Raw genomic sequence first — 11,687 nt, 5'->3', positions numbered from 1 at the left:
CCGCCCCCCCGTCGCGCCCGCGGCCCCCGGGTCCACGTCAGAGCGCCGGCCTCCCAGGAATGCCGCCCGGGCCACGGGTGGGGGCCGCGCAGAGCCACACGGCCCCGCCCCCTGCCGCCCCTCCTCCACACGGCCCGGCGGCGAGAAGAGGGTGGGAGCCGGGTGCTGGGCGCGGGAAGGTAGGGCGTGAGGGCGACACTTTCCCACCTACACCCACCACCCCAAAACTAAGCACTATCAGGCAGGGACGAAATGTACTCTCCCTCTGCCCCCTGCAGAGACTAGAGAGGTAAATGGGGAAACTGAGGCCAGTGGTGAGGGCTAGACCTACTGATCTGGTGTTGACAAAATTTTCTGGACGAGTTGGTGGCAGGGCTGTTGACAGGGCCTTCAAGTTCTGGCTCCTAGCCCAGGGTATTGTCCACCTGTGGACAGGGAAGGGAAGTGTGTGCACTTGTGTAGAGATGGTCAGAGAGGAAGCGGGGACATTGCCTGGGTCAATTAGGGAAAAGAGTTGGAGGGGACCTCCCCTCATTGCTCAATTTTATAGGTCGAAAAGCTTAATTTGGAGCCCAAACCCAGGGTCCTCTGGGAAAGACTGAGGCTGCTGTCCCTGACTCAGTGTCCCTGTCACCAGCCCATTTGGCCTCATTGCCTCAGAATGAAGCTGAGCTCAGAAAAGGGTACCCAGTGACTCACACTGTGTGCCCCCCAAGTCTGACTCAACCAAGGTGATGAGAGGGGAGGGAGGAACTCTGGCCCTGTAATGCCAGGGAGCCCCCTGGGCAAAGTGCCCATTTGGGTCACGGGGCAGATCCTCCCAGGGAAAGGATGGTTTAGTCAGACAGAACCAGGGAGAGTCTAGGCCAGAGCAGCCAGGGAGAAACACGACTGGGTCACCCAGGTGGGCAGGGCCAGAGCAGAGTGGTCAGGGAGTACTCCAGGGAGCCAACTAGGATGCCTAGGCAGGATTGGGCTCTGGGTAAGCCAAAGGCAGCTTGAGGCCTAGGGGGATGGACACAGCCCAGAAACTGAGGCACCCAAACAGACAAGGAGGCCCAAGATGAGGCAAAAGAACTATAGAATATATTTATATTAATATAAGGAGAAGATGTGTCCTGCAATTCTGTAACATATGTGTGTTGCTATCTTCCTTCCACCACCTCAGGCCATGCTTCCTCCTCTTTCTCATCCTTCTTGCCCCGAAGTTTAACTGAGCTGGGTAGGGGGCCCTATGTGAGCCTGAAACATTTCTGCATGCCAGTGCCCCACTCAAGCCATGTGATGAGTGAGGTTTGAGAAGGTTCTGGGACCTTTTAGGTGAATAACTGTATAATATCTTCTCTCTTCTCTTCCCCCAGCCTGGTGGAAAGGAGGGGAAAGCAAGCATTTTGGGAGGCTCCTTTCCAAGGGGTTGAGTGAGGGCAATCCCCATTATGGAGATGAAAAGAAGTTTATGGATTTTTGGGAGGGACAGTGCTTATGGTGACAGGGGTCCATGAATAATTTCTTTCCCTTCTCATTTAATGAGATTGCCTGGTCCTTAAGTAAGGAGGAGGAGGAGTAAAGAAGACACCAGAAACAGAAAAGGGAGCTGCTGTGTGTGGCTGGGAGTGGGGGGAGCTCTGGGAGCCCTGATAGTGACAGGCGAGGTATAAATAGCTTGGGCCCTACCGCTCATGTTCTGTCTGCTCCCTGTGACGAGGTGCTCAGGAATTCCACTCTCCCGTTGGCAACCCCCTCTCCTTGTCTCTAGAACTCTCGTTCCCCCCAAGCCACCTCCATCCCATGGCCAAAACTACCACCAGGCCCTAGTGTTGTCTGTGTATTTGAGAGACTGAATGCTCCTGTGGAGAGATGCCCAGGACACATAGCTAGGTCTCACAAGGAGGTGTGTGTGTGTGTGGGTGTGTGTGTGAGAGAGAGAGAGAGAGAAAGAGTGAGAGAGAGAGAGAGAGAGAGAGAAGGCAGACTTCTGGCTGCCAACCTGAGGTGCTAGGAGCTCAGGGTTCAGCAGTGTTGCCTCTGAAGCCCTAATGAAGAAACTGAGGTACAGATCTGAGAAGGGATGGATTTCTCTTTGAGTTGTTGGTGGTCAGGGAGAGAAAGGGATAAGATGGGTTTGCTCAGAGCTGACAGCCCCTGTGCAAACTTCAGCGGCTCATTGTCCTGTTTTGTGGGGTTTATCTGAGCTGTACTGAGGGCCTCTGTTAAGATGGGAGGATTCACAGGTATGCCAGTAAGTGGAGAAAGAACCTGAGTATGGTCTCCCTTATTTTCCTTCTGATAAATTACCTTGCTGTGGGAGAGGAGAGACCAATGTGCTGCCCCAGGGGAGTGAGTGAATGGTTGGTAGAGGAGAGTGCCAATGATGGTTCCCGTCACCCACCCCCAGAAACCTGAGACTGTTGCTCTCCAGGATAAATCGGGGCCTGACTCAGGCCCCAGCGGCCAGTCACAGTTAGCCTGACCCAGGCACAGGCTGGTGACTCAGCCCTCAATATAGCCCATGAGCCCAGGTCCCAGGCCTGGCCAGGGAAGCTGGAACAGACCGTGCGCAATGCTGGTCCTGGGGCCTGCCAAGTAGGGCCCCCTCCCTGAGGAGGACCTACGTGTTCCTCCCCAAGCCAGACAGGGACAGACAGAGGGGCTTATAGGGGTTTTCATCAGCTAAGTATTTGGGCCAGTGCTGGCTGGGGCTGCAGGCCGGTTATAGCCCCCTGACTCACTAGGAGACCATGTTGCCTTGTTCTTCACCTGGCCCTGCTTCTGCCACCAGGGCACTGCTCATAAGCCACCAACACTGGCCACATTTAACTTGTGCTGGGCCAAACGCAATATTTGAAAATTCAGTTTTTCTGGAACTAGAGACACGCTTCCACAGTCACCCATGGTACTAGGCTGGCCAGGCTGGCCAGGCTCACAGAAGGCAGTTTGACCAATCAGTGACACTGTGGCTCTGACCCAGGTGCCAGGGACCTTGTGTTAGAGTGGGGGGATCCATGGGATGAAATCTAGCCACTGCACTGCTGGCTCTATAACTTTGGGCAAGTAATGTAACTCTTTTGGGCCTCAGTTTTCCTTATCTGTAAAATGGAGTTAATAATAGGGATTGTTTTTATATAAGAAATAAGATGAAAGATGATTAGCATAGTGCCTAGCCCCTAATAGGTGATCCAAAAAAGTCAGTTTGCTTCCTCTGCTGGTATAGGTCCTGGCGAGTGAGGCTCTTCCCCAAAGCTCTGTCACTGCCTGGGTCTCCACATCACTCCCTTCTCCCCTTCCCTGTGTCCTAACACTCCACCTGTCAGATCAGAACCGGCAGTACCTATGATCTTTGGAACCAACCACTCTTCTCACCATAGCAACTGGTCTTTGATAGAAGTGGCAGGTGGTCTGTGCTCTACTGTATGGCCTGGGAAGGGAAAGCAGAGTCACTAGCCTGCAGGGAGAGAACACTAAAGCAGTTTGCAGAGGGGAGTAGCGGGGAGAGATAGAGGCTCCTGAAGTTGTTTTGAGTCCTTGGTTCCAGCTGTACTGAGATCTGGGTGCATGTCTGCCTGTGGCTTCCAAGAGACACCCCTCCAAATTTAAAATCACCCCCTCCAGCCACGCACAGTGGTTCAAGCCTGTAATCCTAGCACTCTAGGAGGCCAAGGCATGTGGACTACCTGAGTTTAAGAGTTTGAGACCAGGTTGAGCAAGAGTGAGACTCCATCTCTAAAATAAAGCTGGGCATTGTGGCAGGTGCCTATAGTCCCAGCTACTCTGGAGGCTGGAGTCCCAGCTACTCAGGTTGGCAGCCAGAAGCCTACCTTCTCTCTCTCTCTCTCTCTCTCTCTCTCACACACACACGCACACACACACACACACACCTCCTTGTGAGACCTAGCTATGTGTCCCAGGGAGCACAGACCACCTGCCACTTCTAAACTCTTGAACTCAAGAGTTTGAGGTTGCTGTGAGCTATGATGCCATGGAACTCTACTAAGGGCAACAAAATGACACTCTGCCTCAATAAATAAATAAATAAATAAATAATAATCCCCTCCTGGCTTTTTTAACTGTAGCTAGCTGAAGTCAATCTTTCATATTCAACAAAAGCCTCTTTAGTATGTATACTTTGGTAACAGTGTACCACCATGACAGAGCACAAACCAAGTGAAGAGGATGAGGTTCTAACACGTACAGAGAGGGGCAGGTATATTAAAGGGAAGAGCTCTGTGTTCCAAGCAAAAAGGCTAGGAAAAAGCAGGCCCACATTATTGCCATTACCCAGACTCTAGGTTCAAGTCTCCTTCCAGAACCTGACCTTGGCTTGTAATTCCAAGTTAAATCAATGATCCCTGGTGGCTTAGTCTATTTGGGCACTATAACACAATACTATAGACTGGATGGCTTATAAATAATAGAAATTTATTTTTTACAGTTCTGTAGGCTGAGAACTCTGAGATAAATGTGCCTGCAGATTCCATTCCTGGTGAAGGTGCGCTTCCTCATAGACAGCCCTTGTTTCAGTGTCACTTCCCTTGGCAGAAGGGGCAAGAAATCCCTCTGAGGTCTCTTTTACAAGGGCACTAATCCCACTACTGAGGGGTCTGCTCTCATGAAATAATCACTCACTCTCCCAAATCCCTCCTCCTAATATCATCACCTTGGGGATTAAGATTTCAATACATGCATTTGGTGGGGGGTGGGGGGCACAGTTGGACCATAGCACTTGGCTATAGGTAATCTTCCAGTCCTTTCTGCTGCCTATGTTTTTCAGTCAACTGGTGGTTGAAATAAAGTGGCTTTCATCATACTCAAAAGCAAGTGGCCAGTGGCACCAGGTAGGTTGTGAAAGAATTTAATTAGGTTACAATTGAGAACATACAACCTAATTGACTAGGGCAGGGCTTTTCAAATTTTACTGTGCACATTCATCAACTGGGATCTTGTTAAAAATGACGGGAGGTTGCAATCAGTGTACCCTCTGTACCCTCAATGAATCCCCAACAATAAAAAAAAAAAAAAATGACAGGAGGTCTGGGTTAGGGCCTGAGGTTCTGCCTAATAAGTTCCAAGGTGATGCTGATGATACTGGCCAATGGCGTACATGGAATAGCAAGGAGCTAGACCATCCTGGATCAGGCCTCTCCTCAAAAGGAGTCACCAAGGGAGGTTAAAGGGTCATGTGGCACTATCCTCAATTTGCTTGGTAGCAGCCATGTTTATAGGAAGCTGGTCACAGTTTCAGTAATGATCCCAGCCTGCTGGGTTGGACTTAGTTTAGCCTTGTTAATTCTCAGAGCTGCATACAACTTGAAAATCTCCTAAACGTCTCTGCTACTCTCCCTACGAACGGGGTGGGGGAGATGAACTCATTTAGTGCTTGGCAGTGCTACCGCAATCCATGCTGTCCACACGCGTTGCTTTGGATGCTTGGTTGAATGGAACATGTGGGAAGGAGGCAGAAAGAGGGGTCCCAAGGGAACCAGTAGTCATAAGGGCCATTTATTCCACTATGGTTGATGAATATACTTGGCATCCTTCATACGGAACGTTCATGATGAGAAGACTAAATTACAGAAGATTCCACAGTGATGAAGGTAAACAGGGGCACACAAAAATTATGTGAATCATTCTGCTGTCCCCACACTTAAATCCATCCTTAAGCCTTTGTCCTGTTGAGCTCCCAAAGGCTGACCTTGAAAGATTACCTCACCTGGACACATCTCTCTGGCTCCCAGGTGAGTCGAGCCAATGAGAGGTACCACAGGAAACTGACAGCTGGGAAGAGGGCAGGAGAAAGAACAAATGTCCCACTTCATCATGGTTCTGACAGGGGCTGCAATCCCCTGTGGCTTCCTCCCCACCCGCTTCAGCTTGAGGCGGTAACAGCTCCCACTGCAGCTGTGCCCGGGCACTTCACTATTCCTTGTCGGTTGCCTTAGCTCTGTCTTTTGTACATAGTCCCTTCATTAAGCTCTCCTCAGTTAAAGCTTTGAGCATGCCACCTGTTTATTGCTAGGATCCTAATTAAAATGAGGGCAGATCCCTCAAAAAGTCACAAGGACTAAGCCACAAGGGCTTAGATCTTCACAGGGAATCCTGTTCATATAGATAGGTGTGAGCATAGAACATGGGGGGGGGGTCTTTTGTGCCATCGCCCCTGTCCCAGGTACCGAGTTTGTTCCATTTCTTTATGCAGGTTGAGTTCCTTGAGATACGGGGCTAAGAGGTACAGACCATTCCATCTGCGATTCAGCTGGCTGCACAAGGAGCCAGCCTCAATTCTGAGGTTCTCTGTGGGGTGAGAAATCATTATTTAGAAGCCAGACCCTTATGTCAGGTAGTTGGTTAGACAGAACTGCTTTGTTCTGGTTGTGTTGTGAGGCATTCAGCAAATAAAACAGCCACAAAATTTCACGTAATTAGGTTGACATTTAATTACAAGGAACCCAGGTTCTTACACAAAGCAGGAGATGGGAGCCAGCAGCTTCTCAAGAGCCTTTCCAGCCTGAGTGACTGAGGCTAAGGAGGTGGGGATACATGGAACATTGGGTGAGGTGGAGGGTCCTGGCACAGTGTGTCCTGCTCAAAGCTGAGGGTGGTAGCCGTGGGGGATCTGCCCGCTTGGCTGGCCCAGGTCTGCAATCAGTCCATGAGGCAGAATTCTGACTCCTGCTGTCGCATGCTGGGTAACACATACAGAGCCACAGCTGCAATAGCCAAGAATACCATAGGCTTCCACAACCCATACATGTTCTGTGGGGACCAAAGAAAAACTGTGAGTGCCCAGCCTTCTGAACCTTCCCCTAAGCCAGAAATCACCTTCCTATGGTGCCCAGGAGACAGCTCAGGAACATGGTGGATCAGCCCCTCTTCCCTCCTGGGTAACTGGTGGAGATCTTAGGCTATTAGTCCTGCACCACTAGACACGCAGCACAGCACTGTACACACCAGCTAGGAGACTGCGGCATTCCTGCCCCCACTGCGGCCCGTGGGATGAGGAGAATACTAGCTGCTGTGTGTAGAACCGAACTCAGGGGCCTAGACTTCAAAGATTCTCCAGATGGTTGCAATGGGAAAGGACTGGATGCCATAGCAGGAAAGATGGTGAAGTTTGGGCTTCTGGGAAAAGCAGCAGCACTGCATTAGCTTTATGGAGGAGAAATGAACTCAAGAGTCAAGAGGATGGGAGGAGGAGATAAGTCTTGGGGTGTCTGTGAAGAGCAGGCACCATGGAGTGCAGGGAAATAGGAAGTTCTCAGGCAGCCAGACCTTTTGCATAGAAGGCTATTGATTCAAGGAAATTCCAAGAAGGCTGTTATGGCCCTGGGTCACTAAAACACTCCAATCACTAGGTGTGCTCACTTCCTGGCACACTGAGGCTCTTAGGTACTTCTGACAACTAGTGACCCCTCAGATGTATGGGACAACAACCAACACCATGAGGGATATCCAGAAAGCATCCTTTAGGGAAAATAAACATCTTAGACCAGAAAATACACGCCTAGGGAGACAGTTCTTCGTTTTTATTACTTTTTAAAACTGTATCTGTTACTTAAAAGGCAAATTTGGATTTTGAATCATAAGCTATGGCATAAGGTAACAGAAGGATGGTTTTAGATAAAACTGGAATATAGTCCATTAATGTGAAGAACAGTTTTGCTCAGAAAATAATCTAAAAAGAGGATTTTAAGCCAACTATAAAGAACAAAGAAAATACCCTGAATTTGTGTAAATATAGTTTCCAAGAAGAACAGAAGATATAAAATGGAAAGAAAAACAATGCTAGTGGTGGATATACAGAATAATCCATGTAAGAAAACTGAGAAGGGACCTAGAACTATTCACACACTCAGATGTTTATGTCCTAATGTGCACTACTAAAATGTCAAGTCTGATGCTCTTAAAGGAGGAAAGAGCTGGATCCATAAATGGGAACCGGTGCACTTATCACGGGGCAGAGGCCAGCTTCTAGACTGGGGGAGGAAAGGGATGGTATAGGTGTCCCAAAGGGGTAAGCATTTCAGGCTTTCCTTTTAGACCGGGTTACCAAAGTGACTAAGAAAGTCACATTTTGGGGCTTGAGTTGTTTCACATGATTTTCCATGATATCCTTATAGATATCATGTGGAAATAAGAGTAGGATGACGGTACAGTTTGTTGTATGGCTGCTAATTAAATGGCCAACGAGCTGAATAAAAGAGAACCTGCCGAGATGACACTCTAGAGGCTTGGTCCTCACTTGTAACTTGGATGAAGATATGAAGGTAGGCTGGTCACTTCTTTTTTTTTTTGATACAGAGTCTCACTTTGTCACCCTCGGTTGAGTCCCATGGCATCATAGCTCACAGCAATCTCAAACTCTTGGGCTCAAGCAATCCTCCTGCCTCAGCCTCCCAAGTAGCTGGGACTATAGGCACCCGCCACAACGCCTGGTTATTTTATAGAGATGGGGTCTTGCTCTTGCTCAAGCTGGTCTTGAACTCATGAGCTCAAGCAATCCATCTGCCTTGGCCTCCCAGAGTGCTGGTATTACAGGTGTGAGCCACTGCGCCCAGCCAGCTTGATGTGAAGCTGGCAGGAAAAGCGAACATTTTGAAACCACAGGGTCAAGCTAAAACACATGCATGCACACACACGTGTGCAAACATACCCACTCACACATAAAACTTCGCAAGTTAGAACAATGGACTATAATAGAGAAGAACGGAAAATTCTGCATTTGGACCCATGAAATCAAATGTAAGTACAGAATGGGGAGCAGATGCTTAGTATATGTAATATACAAAAGGGTTTTACAAATAATACATGAAATAAGTTAAATATATATGTGTGTGTGTGTATATATATATATATTTTTTTTTTTTTGCAGTTTTTGGCTGGGGCTGGGTTTGAACCCACCACCTCCAGCATATGGGGCTGGCACCCTACTCCTTTGAGCCAGAGGCGCTGCCCAAGTTAACAATATCTAGATGGTGCCAAAAATACATATACACATTTTAAGAAAGGAAAAAACTGTATTAAATTTATAATAGTCATGTTTGATTTCTGCTATTATAAGAAGGTGCACTGTTATCAGCACATATTGAGTATTATAATTCTAATACATTTTTTTTTTCTTAAAGTGTGTATACATTTTTTGCACCCTCTGTATATTAGTTACCAAAAGAGCTAATGTGATTTGAAGTTGCATAAAGAGAGGTATGGTGTCTTCCTAATTACTCGAGACAAAAACCATGGAAAATTGCTGAAAATCAGAAGAGATGACAAGGAAAAACAAGATTGGAATTTCCTATAAGTTCTTTATAATCTGATTCACAGTTTCCTGGCTTTATTACTTAACCACTCTATGCCTTAGATTAATCATATATGAAATGATAATAGCTCACAGGATTGTTGCAGGGGTTAATATACATAAAATGAGTAGAACAGTACCTGGCACATAGGAGGCATTATGTAAGTGTGTGCTCTGTTACTTACATGGTATTTTATAATTTATAAAGTATTTTCATATACATTAGCTCATTTGATCTTTACAAAAACTCTGTGAGGAGGGCAGAGGTTTTGTCATCCTTGTTTATATCTAAAGACACTAAAGTTCAGATTATGCATTTTGCTCACCAGGACAAAGCTGGTAAGTAGAGACAGACTCAACCAAATTGAACTGACTGCATGTCAGCCACACTTTCCACTATACTATACTGCCTGGGTAGAGACAGTGTATCCGCACCCAAGGGCTCTGGAATAACAGGCTTCCCCCAGAGTCCCTTCACCAGCCGTTCTTCCCTCTCACTTTGATCAGGCTTGGCAGAATGCTCTAGGTTGCACCCACAGTGACTTGAGATGGCTGGGTATGGATGGGAGGAACAGGAATAGTGATAGGCTCTGGTCCTTAGAGTAGCTAAAAGACTGTCGGTGGGGAGTACTTGGAATGCCTAAAAGGAGGAAGAAAGGAGAAGGGTTGAAGAGGAGGGAAAAAAGTGGTGGTAGTAGGATAGAAAAGGAAATGGTGAGAAGTGCCACCAACAAATGCTTCAGCTGTCCCTCTGAACCTGCGCATGAAATCAACTACACTCCATTTACAGAGCTGTGAGAAGAGAGGGCAGGGCAGAGGGCCAGGAAAGCATGAGAAAGGAGCCAGGACAGAGAAAATAGCTTATGGGTTCCAGAAGGCAGGTGGGACCTTAGGGCTCCACTTTAGGCATGAGACCACATTCTACCTCCCGACTTTGGTATCCTGTCCACAGGCCAGATTACATGGGTGGAGGCCAACTGGAAAGTGTCTGGAATATATCAGTCTTGATTTTCTGGGAACACATACATCTCTGGCTAGTAGAAACTTTTCACCAATCCCACCTTCTGCCCAGAAAACCTAGCTTGGAAAGCCAATTACAATAGAATCTGCCCCCAGAAGAGATAAACAGAGAACTAATAAAATATTTTCTGGCATTTTGTTATGACTTTTCTGGAAACAAGAAGTCCTAAACTAGAGAACTTTCAGTAGAAAGCACACAATATGGTGGGAGTTCAATTGCATTTTAATCAAAGTGGAAGGAGAAGCTGAGGATGTACTCATACAAATGTCCTTGGGAAGATTGTAAGGATCACAGCTCTTAAGATCTCCTCTCTCACTCAACAGGAGAGCAAGTAATACCTTAGTTTGCCATCCTGGGCAGCAACAATAGTGAGAGTTTGGCAATGGACTTAAAGACAAAGAAAGCCCAGACCAGCTTTGCAGACAAACGTTGGCTCAACAGAGGGAGACAAGCAGCTTTGACTGTAGCAACACTGTTGGGCTTACCCGAGTTATTACCAGCCAAGGATAGAAACTCAAACCATGTTTGCATTTCAACTCCCTATGCATTATGAAGACATGCTCAAAGATGTTATAGGCTTTGTACTAGCTCAAGGAAAAGCCAGGACTCTTGGGCCTGAGCATCATCTGTTGTAAAATGGCAAAAGCAAGACATGAGTAGCTGAGATAAAAGAGGAGAGGCCACGGCCCCTGCACCCTCCCTCTGTCCCTCAGGAGGAGAGGAAGCAATACCAGTACCTGTGTTAAGACGATGTCTCCGCCCACCAGCACCAGAGCAAAGCCGATATGACCACCAGGCCTACGAGAGGCAAGGAGAAGATGGGGGGGTCGGGGGTAGGGGATGGCTACAACACATCAAATGAGAAAAAAGCACGAAGAAGAACAGGAGATGAGAGACATAAACACATGAATCCAACAGATAATGAAGATGAGAAAACAAAGGGTAAAGAGAAAGGAATCAAGAGGTTAAAAAACAGGTTGGCCAGAGCAGTAGCTTTTCTTTTCTGCTGCCTGGGCCTTGGTTCTTCCCACTGGCAGCCCACAGAAACTGCAAAACTGAATGGGTTAAGCAGCAGCGAGGTCCACATCAGGCGGTGAGTCCAGTTTTCTGTCTTGTCACATACCTCTCAAATCTTGTCAAGCAGGAGTTCTCTGTATCTCGACCTTTCTTGTGGTTCAGTACTCTGGAAAAGTGAAGCTCCAGAGAGCAAAGGTCGTTCTTAGAGAAGTTGGGTGAATACTTGTCTTGGATCACTCTAGGAAGAGCCAGTCTTCTGCCAGGCCACCTGTCCCTTTGTTAACTCCCTTGTTCTGTTCTTCTGTCCATCAAGTGTCTTAATGGGCTCTGGTCCCTAGGCTTCCCAAGGAATCTAAAGCT

General features: G+C 47.6%; 1 protein-coding gene across 6 annotated transcripts in view; it reads right to left on the bottom strand.

Moving 5' to 3' along the window:
* Positions 1-6,412: 6,412 nt before the first annotated feature.
* CCDC136 (coiled-coil domain containing 136) overlaps positions 6,413-11,687 on the bottom strand; it is a 30,692-nt gene continuing 25,417 nt past the window's right edge. For 4 of the 6 annotated variants that reach the window (XM_053553535.1, XM_053553537.1, XM_053553538.1 and 1 more), the window contains 2 exons: positions 11,048-11,154; positions 6,616-6,750 (listed from right to left, as the gene is read on the bottom strand). In XM_053553535.1, the coding sequence (XP_053409510.1) occupies positions 11,053-11,154 (102 nt within the window). In that variant the 3' untranslated portion in view covers positions 6,616-6,750; positions 11,048-11,052. Of the gene's footprint in view, positions 6,751-11,047; positions 11,155-11,687 lie in introns of all 6 variants that reach the window. The other 2 variants (XM_053553533.1, XM_053553536.1) reach the window with 1 other exon arrangement.

Source organism: Nycticebus coucang, chromosome 11 (assembly GCF_027406575.1).
Source record: "Nycticebus coucang isolate mNycCou1 chromosome 11, mNycCou1.pri, whole genome shotgun sequence".
Classification (NCBI taxonomy): domain Eukaryota; kingdom Metazoa; phylum Chordata; class Mammalia; order Primates; family Lorisidae; genus Nycticebus; species Nycticebus coucang.
This window is presented reverse-complemented; position numbering and strand designations above follow the sequence as displayed.